The sequence below is a fragment of the Cucurbita pepo genome, chromosome 2 (assembly GCF_057944985.1).
Source record: "Cucurbita pepo subsp. pepo isolate OVF chromosome 2, ASM5794498v1, whole genome shotgun sequence".
Taxonomy (NCBI): Eukaryota; Viridiplantae; Streptophyta; class Magnoliopsida; order Cucurbitales; family Cucurbitaceae; genus Cucurbita; species Cucurbita pepo.
Genome location: NC_141799.1, coordinates 15,363,862 through 15,385,519, shown reverse-complemented (window position 1 = coordinate 15,385,519; position 21,658 = coordinate 15,363,862). Strand labels below are relative to the sequence as shown.

The following is a 21,658-nucleotide window of genomic DNA, read 5'->3' as shown; positions in this document are numbered from 1 at the left end:
AAGAAGCAAATTGTCAACTGGGTAAAAAGGTGAATCCGAATTTCCAAAAGTCTTATTCAAACGTATATCTAGCTTGAAAATTTAGTAACTTAGCTGGCAAAACCAAGATTAGTGGGGTAGGCCAGAAAAATTCAACAAGTGGAGATTCTAAAGTTCTGGTTCAGGAAAATTCTTATTAAAAAATAACAATAATAATGTAATTAGAAGAATTTGAGGAGTCCACTCACAAAGTTTAAGCAGCTGGTGGCGGTGGTTCCAGACAAGCTGCAATGGTTCTTATCGAATGTCTTTTTCTTCCTCGGATCCAATGGATATCTTTTTCTCCCCTACTTCTCTCCTTATCCACCTTTTTTGTGGTGGGGATTGACGAGAGTTATTTTATACGGGAACCAACCGTACTCCCTTTCGGTGAGCGGTGACGCAGCAGGGAAAAGGCCTTCGAGATCAGTGTACAAACTGCAAAATTTAGTAACCACATACAGAGAGACAATTCACAAGATGACGTCCCGTCCACAGTGGAAGCAAGGAAAAAGGGGGATTTTCATGCAATTATACAGGCTACAAAGAAACAGCTTGTGTGTGGGTGGATATAAAAAGGAAAATGAATAGTGAAAACTTTTGAAAAAGAGTGTCGTGCCATTGTAGGAGTAAAAGATGAACATTAAGAAACCCCACAATGAAGATATTGAGGGAAAACTTGATAATCTAGTTATAACAAAATACTTGATTGTTAGTCTCTTTTCACATGCTGCAAACCACTCCGCGCATGTGAGAAGGCCAAGGATGCTACCATTGCAATTGAGTACCCGATTACTGCCCCGTAACTCACACAAATTGGCCATTCCTGCATATTGAAGGAGTCTGTATTTAGTAGAGTTCACACAGATGTGACAAAAGACCAAGACCTTCGAGCTAAGAAGCACTTAGAGTTAAGAGTGATGACCATTAGATGGGAAATTGGTTAAAGGAACTATATTGGAAATAATTAGACATATATTGATACCAAATCCTGAAATCTTATTCATATCCGAGATAACACCATAGGTACGTAAAATATATAGAGTTGTTCTTTTTTATGAATAAGTTCCCGAAAATTTTGGGTGCAGGTTCACAAGTTAGAGGTAAGTAAACTCGACTCATTCTTTTTTCTTTAGATGCCTAGAAATCATGAATAGAACAAGGAAAAATTAAGCACCATCAAATAGCTTTCTATGGCTAAATTCACGACCTAGAGATAAGTTGCACTCTTTTTTTCTTTGGATGCCTAAAAAATCATGTAATATTTTCTTAGTTCAAACTAGAGACTGTTAATTGACATATTGAGTGTCATTGAGGTTTGACATACACAGCCCAAGTTCTATTGGGAAAATATAAGTGCAGGATGAAAACCAAGTACCTGCCATGGCCTTTCCCAATCAAGTGGCATGGGCCATGCGCCAAACCAGGCTCCAATAATGGCCCCATGTGCTGGAATGCATATCATATGATCAATAGTTCCATTTGGCCTGCAATTGAACAGCAATCACTACTTTATATTCAGAGTTTGCGTTTACCTTGTTGTCATAAACTAAACATTTAGCAAGTAGATTAATGCACCCACGTCACGTAGATATTTTAAATGAACACAGAAAGAGAGAGAATAGAGATAATGCGACAGGAGGCTTACTTTGTGTAAGCAAATAGGCGCTGCCAATCCATCCATGATGAACCAAAGACACAAGCTGAAGGCACGACCTACAAGACCAGCAAAAACCACCACCAATATTAAAGGCCTATCGTATACGAAAAGGGGAAGTTATGAAGCAATTTGGTTTTTAGCACAGCACAACGTCTACCCTGAAATTTTAATACAAAGAGAATTGCATCACAAAGCAAACTGAAAATAGTATCTAAATATAAGAACTTCCCTTAATCCATAATAGGCTTAAATAGTTTCGAATTCTACAACTATAACATAATAAACTGAAACCAAAACATAGGTGGCACTATCCATCTCATAAGGATGCTAGACAACGGCCAATGACTACACTACAAGCTTCGGAAAGGTGGAAGAATTGGAAACAATATATATTGAAATCATTCCTTACTTACACTGAACGATGACATCACAAGTGACCAGTTAAGGGTCTTCAATAAGTATCTGTGCCAAGGAGAAGTATTCAGACATTACACGGAAACACATACAGTATTGTCAAATGTATTATCAATGACCATCAAGACTTGGCCGCGAGAAAGTTTAAATGTGTGGAACATCAATGTTCATAATTATAAAACACTCAAACATGATTAAGGATGCTACTGTTAATTAATCTCCCCAAGTGAAATTCCACTCAAAATATTCACAATTTGAATTGAAGTTAAAAGGAAAAGTAATGTTCCCATAAATGGTGATAAAATACCAGCCGATACTGAGAGCAGATCTTGATTTATTCGTTGGACAAATTCTCGTATAAAATTTCCATTCAAACCATAAAATTCAATATTTGCAATCCATTAGAGATGAAAGATATAGATTTTCAGTCACTAATTCACGTACTGAGCACCAATAGGAGCGCCAAGAACTATAGCTCCAAAAGCATTAATAATAGCACCTGCATAATTAGGCCACATTGATCCGATTATGACAAGTTTCGCGAGAAGAACCAAGCAACCATATATCACTACAAACAAGGGGGAAAAAGAAAAGGCATGGTAGTCACTAAAGACTAGGGACATGAAAACAAAAATGGCTCCAACTATTAGAATCCTTCCTCATGGACACATTGAGAAACTCACGTCATCAAATTTGAAGTCTCATTTCATATCAAATTTGAGCTATACCGATTACATCTGTACGATTTTCGTATACAAAATTTCAATCCTCAACATGCTTAATTAAAAGAACAGATGGAGAACAACATCAAAACACTCGTAGCTACCTAAACGAATGACAATCAAAAGAAGCAGGCAAATAAAACAAAATTTCTCCAACTAACCAGCAAGGAGTCCAAGTATGCCTCGCGCCACAGCTTTCAAGTACTGCAAATTCGTATAGAACACAGTCCAAGTATTCTAAATTCATTATCTGATTTCAAAACAAGCAATACATTCTCTCACGAACAAATAGAATAAGGTGAAACAAGCTAAGAGAGTCAACTATACCGAGCATTGCTCACGGTCCGTACGATACCGGCTGTAAAGAAGGATCACAATCGGACACTCAACAATCTGAACAGGGAGAAAGAAGATGAATCACTCAAAATGCAGGAAGTGGATTCGAAAATGAAAACCTGCGATGACGAAGTATGAAATTTAGACGAATTGAGAGAGAAAGTACCAAAATCAAGATGAGAGTACGAGAAGGATCGGAGATGAGATCGGCGGAGTAGACATGACGAGCAATCAAGAAGGCTAGGGCTAGCCCTAGGCCGCATATCAGGTGGACGAAGAACGCCTCTGCAATCGATACGGGAGGCGAAGCTTTACTGGTCATCTCTTTCTTCTCCGTCTCCATTACTGTAATTTCTCGTAGCTCATACGGCGAATTCCCGCTGAATGTTCAATGAAGGAAATAGAAGAGAAATTAACGCGGGTGTTTCGATTTTTTTTCCCCCCCTTTTGTTGAAGAAACTCCAATAATTTTATAATTAATTGGATGTATATAATAATTTTCTTCACAATTATTTAAACTACAACATTTATTATACTTTAAATGTCGAATTTTATGTTATGTTAGACTAAGAGTCCTTTAAAATATTTTCATATTTTGAAAAATAAAAACACATCTTTTTTGTAAATATATATATATATATTTCGTGTGTTTTTACTAATATGAAGTATATATATCGCTTAAATACTTTCTAAAAATTTATCATGTTTTCTTCATTTTCTCGTGTTTTACTACTTATGTGATGCCCCGCATTGGTTGGGGAGGAGAACAAATCACCCTTCATAAGGGTGTGGAAACCTTCACGGCAGACGCGTTTTAAAGCCTTGAGGGAAAGCCCCAAGAGGACAATATCTGTTAGCGGTGGATCTTAGTTATTACAAATGGTATCAGAGTCAGACACTGGACTATGTGCCAGCCCTTCTCGCTGTACTCAGAAGGGGGTAGACACGAGGCGGTGTGCCAGTAAAGACGCGGGGTCTCGAAGGCAGTGTGCCAGTAAGGACACTGGGTCCTGAAGGGGGTGGATTGTGATGTCCCACGTTAGTTGGGGAGGAGAACAAATTACCCTTTATTCTCCTAACAGACACGTTTTAAAGCCTTGAGGGAAAGCCCGAGCCTAAAGAGGATAATGTTTTTTTTAATACTTAATTCTTATCTTATGATATATGGTGAAGAAAATGAGTGTTAGAGCCATATTAAACCATTTGTCAACATCTCACTATCTTACCACAAAATGGCCAATGTAATGGGATTTCTCCCCTTTAGGAACATTTTAGAAGCAATTATTATTTCTATTTACAACCCTTCGCTTCACTTTAGACCCAAATTGGCCTAAAACTCGATGGATACATTTTTGTAGCCATTTAAAAGGGGGAGAGGACTTGACTCGTCTCCCTATGAAACATGGCTAAAAGTCGAAAAAGTTGACATTTTAACTGTACTTTCAGTAGGGTTAGACCATACGAAAGCCTTCCATAAATGTTTGTGTTTACGTCTAGCTTGATGTCGACGAGTTATTTGCTCTGCTTCTGATCTCCTTAGTATTTCCCACATTACCTTTACGTCCTGATAGCCACATGTTTCCACATCATCGTTAAGGTTCAGTAATCCTTCATATGTCCAATCAAATACAACTTTTTAGAAATTTGAATATTTATTTTATTGTTAATTAAAAACTGAGAAATTTGAATTTCTAATAAATAAAATTCATTATAAGTTAAAAATAGTAATTTTGATGCCCAACAATAAGAAGTGGTCCAAAAAGGTCAGCCATAGGGACATATTCCTTGGTGGAAGCATCTTTGTTTTTTTACAAAATAATAATAATTTTAGAAAAAAGAAAAAAGGGAGGGTGAGAAATGTCTTTTTTTTTTTTTTTTTTTAATCTTATTATTATATTTATTTATTTATTTTATATTGAATCTCTATTTTTCAAGCCATTGACAATGCTTTGTGACTTGGAGGCATAATTTAAAATAAAGATTAAAAAAAAAAAATTGTGTGAAAGAGATGTTTTTCCAAACCACCTTTATAAGGTTAATTAATTAAAATTCTTAGAAACTAGAAATTTTCAGGTCATTATTTCACTTTAATTAATACTAATAACCTTTTAGGATAATCCATCTAAAAAATATTTTAATTTTTTTTTAACACAATGTATATTGTTTAAATTTGCTAAAATATAATATTAAAAAAAAAAAACTCTTTGAAGTGAATTTAAATTGCAAACTTATTTTAAAAATAAATAATGATAATAATTCTTTTTTATTTTTAAATAATTTGATCTTACTTTTTTCTTCCCTTTTTTAATGTCCTTAAACTAAATTAATTATGATTAGAACTTAATCTCCAACCGACTTACTGAATTTCAACCATACACCTATTGAATCGCTGACGTGTCTTCAAACTTTTCAATTAATTTACTCTTTTTACAAAAAAAAATAATTATAAAATCATTTAAATATATATATTATTTTTATGTAAATTAAATTGTGTTATCATTTCATCCTAAACCGTAACCGTTATTAGCCGTTGTATTTATAATTTAATTAAATATCCCTAAATAAGTTACAAATAAATGAAAAGAAATTAATGAGATTAATTACGTAATAAGGATTTTTTTTAATCAAATAATAATAAACAAAGACCAAAGCTGAAAGGAGTGAAGTGTACGGACGAAGCAGGAAGTTGAAATTGAGGAAGACGACGTTACGGGAAGAAACTAAGAGAAGGGGAAAGGACTAACCATTTTTGCGAGTTTTAAGACGGCCGTAAACGGCGAGCCAAACACGGCGTACAGGAAGAATCATCTGATGCCAAAAACCCATGCCTGTTTCTCCTCCGCCTGGAGAGCCGCCCACCGCCGCTCACTCGATCACCGAACACGGCCAGACTCACCGGCCGACCACCACCTACAGTTCCTTTTTTCTAGAGAGAGAAGAAAGCGTTGGAAAAACGATGATAATGGAGGGTTGTTAATATAGTCTGAAGAGGAGTCCACCATCACGTGACCAGCAGAAGCTATAATTAATTTTTTTTTTTTTATAATTTTAATATATATTTGTAATTGTTTATTTTGTGTTCTAATGGGGAATAATATATATTAAATACACTTCCTTTTATTATTCGGATTTCCATTAATTCTGGACCTTATAATATATGATATATCTTTAAACTTATCTACATCACTTAAATTAGACCTAAGTTTTAAATTTCATCCACTTTGGTTAGTTGTTGGGTACATTCATGTTTCAAAAGAAAATTAAAAACTTCACATTTATTTCAAAATTTAAAATTTCCACATTTTCCTTTAATTCCTTTATATTAAATTAAAAACAAATTAAAGAATAAACTGTTACTAAATTCAAATCTCAATCATTTTTAAATTTATACATTAATTACAATTTAATTTTATTAAGGGTTCAAATATATAAAAATATCGTCAAGTAAGGGTTCAATTTAATTTAATATATAAAAATGTATAGAAAATGTCAACTCATACTTTATTTATTTACATATAGAAATATCGTCATAATTTAGTATTATGCTTTAAATTTTTTTTTTATATTATTTTTTTTTATTTTTTCAAAATTCAAGTAGGTTATTTTTTAAATAATAGTTGTTAAATTCTTATTTTTAATTTAGAAATTGACTAATAATAAAAATATTAATTTGGAAAATTAGAAGAAAATTAGAATAAAGTGTGGCCTAACTAGAATAAGAAGGGAACAACTTGCTTGGTATGCCACATGAGATCATTTGATTTTGAAAACAAATTTGTGTCGGTAAAGAAAGGAGAAATTATAATCAAAACTTGAAAATTTTCCAATTTTTAGTCTATGATTTGGTTGGCAATTTAAGGGTTAGGTTGTTTTATTAAAAAAATATAAATTAAAATTGACTAGTTTTGTCAAGTCTTGCTATTTAAGAATGAATTAGGTACCATTATCCTTCTTTTTCTTTCTTTCATTTAGTCCCGTTTGAATTAGTTCGGTATTGTTTTGAATGCCTACGACTTATCTAAAATTGTAGTTTTATGTATGGTTGATAAATCAACGTCTTTTTAAAATCTTTCTCCACAATGGTATGATATTGTCATTGTCCACTTTGAGTATAAGCTCGGGCTTCCCAAAAGGCCTTATACCAATAGAGAGAGTATTCTTTGTTTATAAACTCATGATCATTCCCTAAATTAGCCAATATGGGACTTTCATCATCCAACAAAGTTTTGTTCAGTTCGGTTGGATTATCCAACTAACTCGAACTTTTGGGTCGGTCCAAAAAATTCCCTCAACCCAAGTACATCCCTAGTTCAATTCAACGTCTATTTCGACCAAGTTGATTATACCCTAAATTTTGTTACTAAAGAGACTAACACTCCCTCCCACTACTTAGAAGCTTACAGTTTCATGTTCTATTTCACTCTCCAATGGGGTTCTTTTCACCCTTCCCTCACGGTACTACTTCACTATCAGTCACTCATGAGTATTTAGCCTTGCAAGGTGGTCCTTACTGATTCACACTGGATTCCACGTGCCCCATGTTACTCGAGTCAGAGCGTAAGCCAGTGATACTTTCAGCTACTGAACTCTGCCATCTAGGGTGCAGCACTCCACCGCTTCGCCTAGTAGCACGACGCTTGTATTGCTAGCGTTGAATTCAAAACACAAAACCTCTCAAGCACATAGAATAATACAATAACTATATTTGGTACAAAAATAAACTTTTCATCGTGCAATAAGAATGAACATTAAAATCGAGATGAATTTGTAAAAAGAATAAGCTTTATAAGTAGGATATTTATGAACAACGGACAATGGAAATTTCAAAAGTTGTAGCTATTATTGTTGCACAAGTTGATGTTAGACCCTTCCTTGGAAGAACACAAGAGAATGGAACAAAAAATAAAATAAATTAATTATTTTTCTACTTTTGGCTGCCAAACATTAGAAATATGGAAGAGGCAAAGTTTTTATTTTCTTTAAACTCTTGGTGGTGAGCTTTTATTGAAAATAAATATTTTAAGAAAAAAAAAAATAAATAATAGTACCCATCTTATATGGCCTACCATCTAATTAAAAAATAACTTAAAAATTATTTCATATATAATCCTTTAAAAAATTTAAATTAAAAAAAGTAATTAATTTTTAAAATTTTAAATTAGGTCAACTCTTCTCTTTGAAATATTAATATATTAAAAAATGAATAAGTGAATATTCGAAGCTACCCTCCATAAGCATGTTTATTAAATATGCGCTATGTTTTTTATTTTTTATTTTTTTAAAATAATATGTTTTGGAAATTTCATATATAAAAATTCAAAAGTAAATTTCAATAATAGGGCTTAGCTAACCCTGATCTCATACAATGATACAACCATGGTTTTAAAGATTATAAATTGAATTATATATAAAATAAATAAATTCAATTAATTTGTTGGCTAATTACCATTGGTTTCAATTGTTTAGTACTATTAATTATCATAGAATAATGTCCATCATAGTTTATAAATGAGATCATATCACACTTATTAATTATTTTTTAATTCCCATTTAGGTTGGTGGCTAAGCTTTTTTGGCATGTGGGTTGGGATGATTTTGTCATAAAAATATCATAAAAAAAATTAATTAAATCTTTAAATTACTACCTGAAAAAGAGATATTTATACATTATGATCTAAATAGATCTAAATATTTTTTTTTAATAAATAAAATAATCAATTTGAACCTAACTCAACTAGTTAAAATATATAATCTTGACAAAGAGATCAGACGTTTGAATATCTTACTCTCTTAATTATATAATTACGAGAGTAAAATTAAATAATTTTTTTCACCGTCTCTATTTTTATATTACATTTTACAAAATTTATGTAGGAAACAAATTATAGATTAACCCAATATCGTGGAGAATATTGAAACAAAAACACTTACGAACAACTTTCGTAAAAGCTATGGTCATGGGCCTAGAATTAAGCCCATTTCGGCAATATGGGCCGATTCTGATTTACGAATTGGGCCCGGCTATCATTCCATCCAATATTTGTGAAAATAAAATATAATTTATTCATGCACTAATCACTAATGTTCCTTCTTCTTGGCTGATGAAAATGTGTTTTTAACGTAATATCAACAACGCGTCGATTCATGCGTCATATCGTATGTATATATATATCTTCTATCATTTTGTTAGCTAAAACGACATCAATTACTAAAAATGGGTATAATCTAAAGCAAATTCGATCAAAATAAGCTTAAATATATATATATATATATATCGGAATTTTTAATTGACGAAATTTGATTGGAGGGTCGAATGAGTTGGTAGTAGGTAAAATGGAGACTTTTGCCATTCATCTTTGAACATGACCACATAACACAATCACCACCATTTTTTTTTTCATTATTTATTTTTCCTTGGAATTAAATTAAATTAAATTAAATTAAAACAAATGAGTAGTGGGCTTCACAAAGTTTCAACCCAAAATTAGGAAAATTAAAATTATATATTTTATATGAAAAAAAAAAATTAATGGTTTTTAGGCTTGGGCTAAAACGCACTATGAAAAAGTTGGGGCAACCAATACCCTATCCTTTTAGGCCCCACCATCACCTAAAACACCTACCCTCACCAACCCCATTTTCTCACCAACTTTTTTTCCCTCAATTTTTTTTTTCGTATATTTACGATTAAAAAATTAGACGTTTATTTAGATATTAGTCTTTCAACCGAACTTAACTTAATTTACTATTATATATATTTTTAACTAATAGATAAAATGTTCGTTATGATATTAATAGTCTTGAAGTTAAAATTTAGGGACTTAATACAAAATTAATGAGGGGTTTAGAGGATCACTCTAAATAACATTATTAATCAAAGAAAATATTTATTAATCGATTTTTTAATCGTAATTTCTCTAGGCTTTCTCTTATTTTAATTTGGGCTATTTTGATTGTTTCATTGTAGTAATATCTAATATGTATATAAAATAAATTTAAAATCTACATGCCTTTATTGTTATTATTTAATGAAATAATTAATACATTTAAAAATTAAACACATAAGTTACATCTTGATCCACTCGTGAAATACCTAATTAAATAATTAAATAAATGAAAAGTTACCTCTACGTCAAGCTCCAATAATTAAAAAAATTAATATTTCTCTTTACAGTAGGTTTTAAAAGTAATTATTCAAAGAATTGCATGAGGATTAAAAGCATTTACTAAACTTAAATAGCGTTTATTATTTAATAATTTAAACTATATAATTTATAAATACGATAGATTTGTAATTAATTAAAAAATCTCATTAAATCTTAAAAATAAATTTAAGCTCAAGATTATTACAAATTTAAAAGATAAAATTAATAAAATTAATTTTTTTTAATGTAAAATTAAAGGTAATATAGTATTTAAAGAAAGAAAAAAAAGAAAAAATGAAAATTTTGACGAAATTTTTTCAAAATTACCGTTTACTCCCTTCACCAACCCCCAATTTTTTTGTCCCATCTTCAACACAATTCATTATATCTTCAACTGAAATTTCCCTCGTCGAACTCAGAAGAACACGATAAACGTGAATCGGAAAAGGTTCATCTGTTCTTCTTCTTCTTCAATCAGCTAAAATCGTCGCCATTGAAATGGCCACTGAAACGGTTCACGACTTCATTTTCCGGTCGAAATTGCCGGATATCTACATCCCTAAGCACCTACCTCTGCACTCGTACTGCCTTCAAGAAAAGATGGCAGAGATCGGCCACCGGACCTGTCTAATCAATGCCGTCACTGGTGAGTCCTTCACTTATTCCGACGTCGACCTCGCCGCTCGCAAGGCCGCCTCTGGATTGTACAAACTCGGTATTGCAAAAGGCGATGTGATCATGCTCCTCCTCCCGAACTCACCGGAATTCGTCTTCGCTTTCCTCGGCGCCTCGTACCTTGGCGCGATTATGACGGCGGCGAATCCTTTCTTCACTGCGGCAGAGATCGCGAAGCAAGCGAAAGGATCGAAGGCGAAATTGATAATCACGCAATCGTCGTATTACGAGAAAGTGAAGGAAATAACAGAGCAATTACCTGATGCTAAAATCATGACCGTCGATTCTCCGCCGCTAGGTTGCTTATCGTTTGCCGATTTAATCCAGGGAGGCGATCATGAGATTCCGGCGGTGGAGATCAGTCCGGACGACGTCGTTGCTCTGCCGTACTCCTCTGGAACCACTGGATTGCCGAAAGGAGTGATGCTAACACATAAAGGATTAGTGACGAGTGTGGCTCAGCAAGTGGATGGAGAAAATCCCAATCTGTACTACAGAAACGACGATGTGATTTTGTGCGTTTTGCCGCTTTTTCATATCTATTCGCTTAATTCGGTTCTGCTCTGCGGGTTGCGCGCCGGTGCGACGATTTTGATCATGCCTAAATTTGAGATTGGTTCGCTTTTGCAATTGGTGGAGAAATACAGAGTTTCAATTGCGCCGATTGTGCCGCCGATTGTTCTCGCCATTGCGAAGTCGCCGGACTTGGAGAAATACGATTTGTCGTCGATCAGAATGATTAAATCTGGCGGAGCTCCGCTCGGGAAGGAGCTTGAAGATACCGTGAGGGCCAAGTTTCCCAAGGCTGTGCTCGGCCAGGTGCGCCAAATTCATAATTTAATTACAAAATAAAATTTTATTCAGAAGTCCACGTGTAAATTAATTAATTAATTTTTTTTTTTTTTTTTTTGCAGGGATATGGAATGACAGAGGCGGGTCCTGTACTAACGATGGGTTTAGCATTTGCGAAGGAGCCATTTCCGATGAAACCAGGAGCCTGCGGCACCGTCGTGAGAAACGCCGAGATAAAGATCGTCGACACCGAAAACGGCGGCTCATTGCCCCGAAACACGCCGGGAGAGATCTGCATCAGAGGCGATCAAATCATGAAAGGCTATCTCAACAATCCGGAGGCAACGGCCGCCACAATCGATAGCGAAGGCTGGTTGCACACCGGCGATATCGGCTTGATCGACGACGATGACGAACTCTTCATCGTCGATCGGTTGAAGGAACTGATTAAGTACAAGGGATTCCAAGTCGCGCCGGCGGAACTCGAAGCTCTGTTGCTCACTCATCCGGTCATCTCCGATGCCGCCGTCGTTCCGTAAGAATCAATTGATTCGATTAGATTTCCAATTCCGATTTGTTTATTTATTTATCATTAATTTTGCACGTGTGGTGAATTGCAGAATGAAAGATGAAGAAGCTGGAGAGGTTCCCGTTGCGTTCGTAGTGAAATTGAAGAACTCCGAAGTGACTGAGGATGAAATTAAACAATTTATATCAAAACAGGCATGTAATCTTATTTTGTTCTCTTAATTATCATTTTTATTCTATTTTTAAATTTAAAAAATATTCAATTTATAAATTCACTTTATTTGCTAGTTAAACAATTATGGAAAATAAAACAATATTTTAAAGATTAAAATAGACATGTTTTAAATTTGAGGACTAAAAAAAAATATTTACAAATTTTAGGAGCAAAAATATATTCTTTTAGATATTAGGAAATTGAATTCGTATATTTCTGAAAATTTTATGACAACGGTGCAGGTGGTTTTCTACAAGAGAATAAACCGGGTTTTTTTCATAGACGCAATTCCGAAATCGCCCTCGGGTAAGATCTTGAGGAAGGAGTTGAGGGCAAAGTTGGCAGCTGATTTTCCAATTCCTAATTAATTTCCTTTTTATTATTATTATTATTATTATTATTATTTTTTTTTTTTTTGCAATTTCACCCACTACTAATGCCAATGCAAGTCTCTTATTTTACCTCTCTTGTTATTATTACTTTATATATATATATATATTATATGGAAACTTCAAATCTTTTCATATGTATATATATAGATAATGTTTTTTCTGTTTTTTAAATTGCAATAATGAATAATCATCCAAATTAGCTCACACATCCGCGTATTAATTACCATACGCACATAAATGTACTATCCTTCATTGTTGCCTTAGTCCCACATGGGTCGATGTGTACACATGGAGTGTTAAGTAGGTTTGGTAAGTGCGTTAAAGGATAAGACTAAGTATAGGTGGCAATTACGGACATTAGTGTAGTGACGTACTATGTACTATTATTTTTTTTAAGAGAAAATTTATAATTCATTATGCAAAATCGAAAGGTTGAAGATTTATCTTGTAATTTATTCCATCAAGCAATCAATCGAGCAATGACGAATACATCATGACACGGTCGAGTATTGAGCAACAAGCTCGAATATTTCTCATGAATGCATAATGTTAATTTTGAGGTTCAAATCTCTTTGAAAGAGTATGAATGAGGATGGTAAGATATGTTACAACAACAGGGCGTAAATGATATAAACACTATAAATGCACAACATTTCTCCAACTCTAATTTATCCTGCTTTTGGTTTTTACTTCATCATATGGCTCAAAAACTCGCCTCCTCTGTGCTTGGTCGCCTCAAGAAATATCGTAAACTATTTGATATAACCTGTAAAAACGACGTAAATCGTCAATTGGGTTCGGTAACGAACAGTGTTGTAAGTAAGTTGTAACCAGTAATCTAAATGTTTACCAACCTGCTGAAGAGGTTTGATGAGGGCTTTGCCCTTGTAGCTAACATGAAATTTAGTCTTAGCCAACAGTCCCTGCAGCCAGGACAAAGAGAGTTGTAATACTACTAACAGTGAAGGCCTGCAAATTCAACACTGAAAATAGTCACCTCGGTGTCGAATTCTCCCGATTCAACTGCAACGTTTATGTCCGTGATGATCTTCACAAGATCCACCAACAATCCCGGTCGATCAGCGGTCTCCACATACAGTAAGCTGTAAAGGGTCAAGGAAAAACTTTGAAAAAACTTTGAAAATTTGCACTCTCCCCTCACATATACAGGATTAACAAGAGTTTGCAAGTCAAGTTTCGAAAATTATTGCCATTGTGTCAATGATTTTCTGAGGAAACAGACGAGCATTACCTTCGGTCAGGACCGTCATCTTGTATGCTTATGTGCGTAGCAATGTCCACATCGACCTAAGAAATTACATGTCACAAATCAAGCAAGGGAGAAAACATCATTCCAATGGTGACGACTCAGAAACATTTGAAAGGATGAATATAAAACGTTCAAACAAATAGCTAGATTGAGTGAAACGATGAGTATCGAGAAGTAAAACAAGAAAGCAAACTTAATTATCGCACAAAAGGGATTGTAACGGCCCAAGCCACTGTTAGCAGATATTATTCTCTTTGGGCTTGCCCTCAAGGTTTTTAAAATGCATCTGCTAGGGAGAGGTTTGTACACCCTTATAAAGAAGAGTTTGTTCTCCTCCTCAATCGATGTCCGTTCACATGAGATCCCACATCGGTTGGAAAGGAGAACGAACCAGTTTTTATAAGGGTGTGAAAATCTCTCCCTAACAGACGCGCTTTAAAAACCTTGAAGGGAAGTCCAAAAAGAACAATATCTGCTAGCGGTGGGCGTGGCAGGACAAGGTTATGCAGGTTTCTACACACCATCCTATGGATTTGCGAACCGGGGAAAGCCAACATTTGAGACTATTGTAACCTTGTTAGCCAGCTAATATGAGAAATTATGCAAAAAGAGAGCAGAGGAGGGAACATGATGTCTAGTTTTATACCCCACAAAAAGAAACATAACAACAATATCATGCAATAGCAGATATGATATGAAGAAAAAGCTCCACAGTAAATGAATCAAAAAGCACCACAGCCAGTCTTGAAATGGAAAGTTGTTTAAGACCTGTTGTGGCGGTGGCATGACTCCGAATGCTGCTCCCATTGCTAACTGAGCACTTGATTCCTGAACAAACATTTCAAATTTAGGAACTTAAAAAATTGTTAGAAGATCCACCCAGAATGAATCTTGATAAGATCATACCGGATGAAACTCAAGCAAGTTGTTTATAATCGTCAAACGAATCGCCTCAAGCAACTCTGGATCATCTACCTTTCTTCCGGTGTCTCTGCATATTAGCACAACAATCAAAAATCAAAATCCGACCGATTTTAAGTCCAAATTTTACTGAAGGTATTAATGTTTGTGTTGGTAAGGTCCACATAACCAAAGGGTTGTCCAAATCAGTTCACTAGTATTGTCATATCACTTTATATACCACGAAAGTGGGCGTTTATTGGTCTTTTGAGGCATAGCTGCAATGTCATGGGACTGCAAAATTTACTAACCAAGTATCACAGCCATGCGTGTTGTAACAATAGACATTTGGTGAAATAGTTCACATCTTTCTAACAGCAATTATAAACAACCTACCACTTGGTAACGAAAAAGACAGCAACGGAGTATCTAAATATAACAACCTGATACTTCAAGTTCAGCATAGTAACTACAGAATAAGAACAACTACCCACTCTTTTTAACTAACAAACAAGTAATCCAATACTTACGCTTTTGTGATCGAAAATCTGTTGTGCTTTCCAGAAGAATCCAAAAAGACATTCGCCTTGACGACATTGAGCCCCAGGTTTTTCAGAGCATTCATCTGCATCCAATGCAGATTATAGGAAATGACAACGGATAAGACAACCCAAAAAAGCTCCCAAAAATGGAATGTTAAAGATGACTTTGTAAATACGAAAACATGGCATTGTACCGTGTCGAGAAGTGCTCCAAGCCGATCGCCGAAGGTTATTTCCACAACAGTTGCATCTTGATCAGAGTCCTGGTCTATTATAACTATGGGCGTTGGAATTGTATCAGTATCACCGTTACTTCCATCCTGTTGTGCAACCACTCCCAAGAGAGGGAGAGGTCCAACAAAAATTAAGAACAAACATCCAACAATTGCAAATCACATGTATCGATACCTTCAGTACCTCAACAGCTGTAGCTGATGATGCTCGTGCAATACTCTTCATGTTGGAAGAAGACCATCTGTGACGGATCAGCAGTAAACTTATAAACATATCTTCACAAAAACTAAAATGATTTTCATTCTTAAAGGAAACATTGGAATTCTTAGCCAAATTTTAAAAACAAAAACATGTTCTTAAAACTAATTCACATGGTGGACTTCCTAAATCCAATTAATCTCCGAGCTGAGAGAGGAGTATTCAAAATATACACATAATTCATCTGCTTAAGCTTAAAATCCAGTGGTGATTTGACATCAACAACTTCTTAATTAACAGAGAATCACTGGGTCTTGTTCAATTATACTAACTAACCTGATAAAACAGAGAGAATTTAGAAACCTAAGATTGTTACATATCACGAACGAGAGATTGAAGCATGAATTACTAGCCCAAATGATCTTCAGCTTGAAATAGTAATAAATCTAAACAGAAATCTCAATAATGTCCAATCCAAATTGGACGAATATGATAAAATTAAGCACAAAAACACACCAAATCAATCAATTGAAACTCATACCTTCCCCTTTGGATTAGGCAGAAACACTTGTTCTGATAAGCAAGGGAGGTCTTGAACAAACCCCCAGTCGCAAAACGACTTTCAGAAGATTTGAAGGTCCAAGAACTGCAACTGGAGTGAAGCCCAGAGCACCAAGAAGCCATAGCCACAGCCACAGTCATGGCGGGAAGGTTGAGAAGAGGAGCGAAAAACGCAAACCCAGAAGCAAAAATCGGAAGCAATGGGAGGTAAACGAGAAGCTAGAGAGAAGGGAGTAAGATCAAAGAAGGGAAATCAGAGAACATTCTGAGTTCAGAGAAGGATTCAGAAGGAGAGAAATGGGCAGCGAGGAAGAAGAATACGACCCATCTGGACCCGAGTGATCTCGAAATATCCGCCATTGGAGATGGATAGGTAGAATCCTCATGACAATTTATCTTCTTTTTCGTTCACTCTTTTTTCTTTTTCTTTTTTTTTTTCCGGAAATTTGTTTGACATTTCATGATTCATCGTAAATAACTGCAATGATTATATATATAATATTAAAATACTTCTCCACAGTAATTTTACTTTCAAATATCTAATATTAATCCGAAAATTCGACCCCACTTATTTTAATGAATGTTTAACCTAAAGTATTCTCGGAGAATATGCCTCCTAACTCAGTGCTACGTGACCAATTTCATTAAAAGGAATCCAGTAAAGAAAAGCATGTAATTTTAGTAATTAAAAGGTTTATTGAGATTAATTAAATAATATTAATAATTTTCATACAAATATTTATTTTTTTGACAAAGCTAATAATAAAATTAAAATACAAGAACTAACATGTTATTTTAATATTTAATTTTAGTCTATGTAGGTTGATAAATCTAAAAATTAATTCTTTAAGGTAAATTTTAAGATTAATTTTTGAAATTTTTAAAAAAGATTGGAAATATAATCAAATAAATTTATTAAAACTACAATATTTTGATTATAGGAGGAAAATCGTATTTTATAATTATTATTTTATTTTATTTTATTCTGTTGGTTTTTAAATTTGATAGTGAGAAATCCAGTTGGAATTGGGACCAGTTGATCGCTAGAACCTTCCAATTATAGCGACGCGTTTGGTTCATAAAATTCGAATTTCTCATATTTTTCTCCAATTATCTTTTTTCTTTTTCAGGATTTATTATCTTTTTCCCGTTCTCTCTCTCTCTCTCTCTGAAAAAGACAGATTAGCGTGGGCTTCACCCAATTTTTATGAGTGGGCCTTTTGTTTGTTACAGTATTAACTTGGGCTCGGCCCACAATTTCACTAACAATACATTAATTTTTACGATTGGGCCTTTTGTTTGTTACTGAATTAACTTGGGCTCGGCCCAACTTTTTATTAATCAATTCATTAATTTTTACGATTGGGCCTTTTGTTTGTTACTGAATTAACTTGGGCTCGGCCCATATTTTCATTAACCAATTCATTAATTTTTATGATTGGGCCTTTTGTTTCTTACTGTATTAACTTGGGCTCGGCCCACATTTTCATTAACCAATTCATTAATTTTTACGATTGGGCCGTTTGTTTGTTACTGTATTCTTGGGCTCGGCCCACATATTAATTAACCAATTCATTAATTTTTACGATTGGGCCTTTTGTTTCTTACTGTATTAACTTGGGCTTGGCCCACATTTTAATTAACCAATTCATTAATTTTTACGATTGGGCCTTTTGTTTCTTACTGTATTAACTTGGGCTCGACCCACATTTTAATTAACCAATTAATTAATTTTTACGATTGGGCCTTTTGTCTCTTACTGTATTCACTTGGGCTCGGCCCACATTTTAATTAACCAATTCATTAATTTTAACGATTGGGCCTTTTGTCTCTTACTGTATTCACTTGGGCTCGGCCCACATTTTAATTAACCAATTAATTAATTTTTACGATTGGGCCTTTTGTCTCTTACTGTATTCACTTGGGCTCGGCCCACATTTTAATTAACCAATTCATTAATTTTTACGATTGGGCCTTTTGTTTCTTACTGTATTAACTTGGGCTCGGCCCACATTTTAATTAACCAATTAATTAATTTTTACGATTGGGCCTTTTGTCTCTTACTGTATTCACTTGGGCTCGGCCCACATTTTAATTAACCAATTCATTAATTTTTACGATTGGGCCTTTTGTCTCTTACTGTATTCACTTGGGCTCGGCCCACATTTTAATTAACCAATTCATTAATTTTTACGATTGGGCCTTTTGTCTCTTACTGTATTCACTTGGGCTCGGCCCACATTTTAATTAACCAATTAATTAATTTTTACGATTGGGCCTTTTGTCTCTTACTGTATTCACTTGGGCTCGGCCCACATTTTAATTAACCAATTCATTAATTTTTACGATTGGGCCTTTTGTCTCTTACTGTATTCACTTGGGCTCGGCCCACATTTTAATTAACCAATTCATTAATTTTTACGATTGGGCCTTTTGTCTCTTACTGTATTCACTTGGGCTCGGCCCACATTTTAATTAACCAATTAATTAATTTTTACGATTGGGCCTTTTGTCTCTTACTGTATTCACTTGGGCTCGGCCCACATTTTAATTAACCAATTCATTAATTTTTACGATTGGGCCTTTTGTCTCTTACTGTATTCACTTGGGCTCGGCCCACATTTTAATTAACCAATTCATTAATTTTTACGATTGGGCCTTTTGTCTCTTACTGTATTCACTTGGGCTCGGCCCACATTTTAATTAACCAATTCATTAATTTTTACGATTGGGCCTTTTGTCTCTTACTGTATTCACTTGGGCTCGGCCCACATTTTAATTAACCAATTCATTAATTTTAACGATTGGGCCTTTTGTCTCTTACTGTATTCACTTGGGCTCGGCCCACATTTTAATTAACCAATTAATTAATTTTTACGATTGGGCCTTTTGTCTCTTACTGTATTCACTTGGGCTCGGCCCACATTTTAATTAACCAATTCATTAATTTTTACGATTGGGCCTTTTGTTTCTTACTGTATTAACTTGGGCTCGGCCCACATTTTAATTAACCAATTAATTAATTTTTACGATTGGGCCTTTTGTCTCTTACTGTATTCACTTGGGCTCGGCCCACATTTTAATTAACCAATTCATTAATTTTTACGATTGGGCCTTTTGTCTCTTACTGTATTCACTTGGGCTCGGCCCACATTTTAATTAACCAATTCATTAATTTTTACGATTGGGCCTTTTGTCTCTTACTGTATTCACTTGGGCTCGGCCCACATTTTAATTAACCAATTCATTAATTTTTACGATTGGGCCTTTTGTTTGTTATTGTATTAACTTGGGCTCGGCCCACAGTTTCATTAACCGATTCATTAATTTTTACGATTGGGCCTTTATTTTATTACTGTATTAACTTGGGCTCGGCCCACATTTTCATTAACCAATTTATTAATGTTTTTGATTGGGCCTTTTGTTTGTTAATGTATTAACTTGGGCTCGGCCCACATTCTCATTAAACAATTCATTAATTTTTACGATTGGGCCTTTTGTTTGTTACAATATTAACATGGGCTCGGCCCACATTTTCATTAACCAATTAATTAATCTTTGCGATTGGGCCTTTTGTTTGTTACTGTATTAACTTGGGCTCGGCCCACATTTTCATTAACCAATTATTTACTTTACGATTGGGCCTTTTGTTTGTTACTGTATTAACATGGGCTTGGCCCACATATTTATTAATCAATTTATTAATTTTTATGATTGGGCGTTTTGTTTGTTACTTTATTAACTTGGGCTTGGCCCACATATTCATTAACTTTTGTGATTGGGCCTTGTGTTTGTTACTGTATTTACTTGGGCTTGGCCCACATATTTATTAATCAATTCATTAATTTGTGATTGGGCTTTTTGTTTGTTACTGTATTACCTTGGGCTTGGCCCACATTCATTCATCTATTCACTAATTAGCTAGAACTCTTACTCAACTACTTTTTGAAATTATAATTAATCAGAATTAATAAATTATTAATTTAGAAGGAAAAATATTTATTCATATTACCCATCACTAAATTTCATATTAATTTTGCTTTAAGCAATGCAGAAATCTAGTAGTAAACTCCAAGAATTAGGAAATTAATATCTTCCACTGTTGGCAACCTCAAAAACCTTACAATTCAAGCATATTTATATGTTTCATCCTAAATTCTCAGCTCGAACACATGAACTCAAAATGAACAAACCATCATCTTCCTTAATTTTCCTTCTGGTTGTGTTATTTTCTTGTCTTGGAATCTCAGTTGCTGATTCTCATAATGTCTTTGATTCTTGTCCAACAGCCACTGATAGAATTGACTTCATCAATGGCTTCCCTTGCAAGAACCCCACCATTGTTAGGACGGATGACTTCACCTCAGCAAAGTTAACCGGACCGGTCAATACCGATGATCGGTTCAGCTCGTTGGTGAAGGTCGTCACGGCTGCAGACTTCCCTGGCTTGAATTCACTCGGGCTATCTATCTCTAGAACTGATTTGGGCACGGATGCCATCGTTTCTCCTCACTCGCATCCAAGAGCCACAGAGATGTTCTTTGTGAATCAAGGTACGTATTGGGTTGAGCGGTGATTTAACATGGTATTAGAGTAAGGAGTTGTGTGTTTGTCTTCCTTGCAGGCATCGTTCTAGCTGGATTCATTGACACCAAAAACCGACTCTTTCAAGAGTTTTTAAAAACAGGCGATGTAATCGTATTTCCAAAGGGGTTGTTGCACTTCTGTCTGAATTCTGGTTATGAGACGGCCACCATTTTCTCTGTGTATAACAGTCAGAATCCAGGAGTTGTGAACGTCAATGGTGCCATGTTCGAGCCTGCTGATTCAAGTCATTTCATAGACAAGTTCCTCGACAAATTAAAAGCTCTTTCTTCACTACCAAATCTCAAATTCAACCCAAATGTAACCCTACCCAGATACATAAGCTTGTAAAATTATAGATTCATTTGAAAAGAAAATGCACAAGTTTCCACGAGAAACACATAAGTGTGGAATCTAATGTATTAATAAGAAATTTTACATTTTAGAGAGGTATACACCATCTAATTTATATG

At 34.5% G+C, this 21,658-nt stretch overlaps 4 protein-coding genes across 5 annotated transcripts; 2 read left to right on the top strand and 2 right to left on the bottom strand.

Annotated features, from left to right (window-relative positions):
• Window positions 1-516: 516 nt before the first annotated feature.
• LOC111788619 (phosphatidylinositol-glycan biosynthesis class F-like protein) lies at window positions 517-3,604 on the bottom strand. The gene is made up of 8 exons (XM_023669020.2): window positions 3,317-3,604; window positions 3,142-3,207; window positions 2,976-3,018; window positions 2,537-2,591; window positions 2,092-2,140; window positions 1,667-1,734; window positions 1,397-1,505; window positions 517-844 (listed from the first exon to the last, which is right to left on the bottom strand). Exons 1-8 carry the CDS (start codon window positions 3,491-3,493, stop codon window positions 731-733), a joined length of 681 nt encoding a protein of 226 aa, XP_023524788.2. The 5' UTR covers window positions 3,494-3,604; the 3' UTR covers window positions 517-730.
• A 7,054-nt stretch (window positions 3,605-10,658) lies between these two features.
• Window positions 10,659-12,965, top strand: LOC111788609 (4-coumarate--CoA ligase 1). Its single transcript, XM_023669004.2, has 4 exons — window positions 10,659-11,789; window positions 11,885-12,297; window positions 12,383-12,485; window positions 12,747-12,965. Exons 1-4 carry the CDS (start codon window positions 10,794-10,796, stop codon window positions 12,870-12,872), a joined length of 1,638 nt encoding a protein of 545 aa, XP_023524772.1. The 5' UTR covers window positions 10,659-10,793; the 3' UTR covers window positions 12,873-12,965.
• A 361-nt stretch (window positions 12,966-13,326) lies between these two features.
• Window positions 13,327-17,019, bottom strand: LOC111788610 (ACT domain-containing protein ACR11). Of its 2 annotated transcripts, none has more exons than XM_087121457.1 (10): window positions 16,582-17,019; window positions 16,017-16,083; window positions 15,803-15,928; window positions 15,597-15,691; window positions 15,073-15,157; window positions 14,935-14,994; window positions 14,149-14,204; window positions 13,894-13,999; window positions 13,751-13,819; window positions 13,327-13,662 (listed from the first exon to the last, which is right to left on the bottom strand). In XM_087121457.1, exons 1-10 carry the CDS (start codon window positions 16,740-16,742, stop codon window positions 13,600-13,602), a joined length of 888 nt encoding a protein of 295 aa, XP_086977583.1. In that variant the 5' UTR covers window positions 16,743-17,019; the 3' UTR covers window positions 13,327-13,599. The 2 variants fall into 2 exon arrangements, with proteins under 2 accessions (XP_086977583.1, XP_023524773.2); XM_023669005.2 differs by having other exon boundaries at window positions 16,026-16,083; window positions 16,582-17,012.
• Window positions 17,020-20,646: 3,627 nt separating this feature from the next.
• On the top strand, window positions 20,647-21,647 carry LOC111786172 (RmlC-like cupins superfamily protein). Its single transcript, XM_023666514.2, has 2 exons — window positions 20,647-21,154; window positions 21,226-21,647. Exons 1-2 carry the CDS (start codon window positions 20,743-20,745, stop codon window positions 21,534-21,536), a joined length of 723 nt encoding a protein of 240 aa, XP_023522282.2. The 5' UTR covers window positions 20,647-20,742; the 3' UTR covers window positions 21,537-21,647.
• Window positions 21,648-21,658: the final 11 nt, after the last annotated feature.

What these genes read in the sequence shown, in the direction of transcription:
- LOC111786172 (XM_023666514.2), top strand. Translation starts at nt 20,743, where the DNA reads ATGTTTCATCCTAAATTCTCAGCTCGAACACATGAACTCAAAATGAAC. An exon ending in GATGTTCTTTGTGAATCAAG is followed by an intron (nt 21,155 to 21,225) that starts GTACGTATTGGG and finishes TCTTCCTTGCAG; the next exon opens with GCATCGTTCTAGCTGGATTC.
- LOC111788609 (XM_023669004.2), top strand. Translation starts at nt 10,794, where the DNA reads ATGGCCACTGAAACGGTTCACGACTTCATTTTCCGGTCGAAATTGCCG. An exon ending in CCAAGGCTGTGCTCGGCCAG is followed by an intron (nt 11,790 to 11,884) that starts GTGCGCCAAATT and finishes TTTTTTTTGCAG; the next exon opens with GGATATGGAATGACAGAGGC. An exon ending in TCCGATGCCGCCGTCGTTCC is followed by an intron (nt 12,298 to 12,382) that starts GTAAGAATCAAT and finishes GGTGAATTGCAG; the next exon opens with AATGAAAGATGAAGAAGCTG.
- LOC111788619 (XM_023669020.2), bottom strand. Translation starts at nt 3,493, where the DNA reads ATGGAGACGGAGAAGAAAGAGATGACCAGTAAAGCTTCGCCTCCCGTA. An exon ending in CGGACCGTGAGCAATGCTCG is followed by an intron (nt 3,019 to 3,141) that starts GTATAGTTGACT and finishes ACGAATTTGCAG; the next exon opens with TACTTGAAAGCTGTGGCGCG. An exon ending in ATTGGGAAAGGCCATGGCAG is followed by an intron (nt 845 to 1,396) that starts GTACTTGGTTTT and finishes TTCAATATGCAG; the next exon opens with GAATGGCCAATTTGTGTGAG.
- LOC111788610 (XM_087121457.1), bottom strand. Translation starts at nt 16,742, where the DNA reads ATGACTGTGGCTGTGGCTATGGCTTCTTGGTGCTCTGGGCTTCACTCC. An exon ending in TTGGAGCACTTCTCGACACG is followed by an intron (nt 15,692 to 15,802) that starts GTACAATGCCAT and finishes CATTGGATGCAG; the next exon opens with ATGAATGCTCTGAAAAACCT. An exon ending in CGGGAGAATTCGACACCGAG is followed by an intron (nt 13,820 to 13,893) that starts GTGACTATTTTC and finishes TCCTGGCTGCAG; the next exon opens with GGACTGTTGGCTAAGACTAA.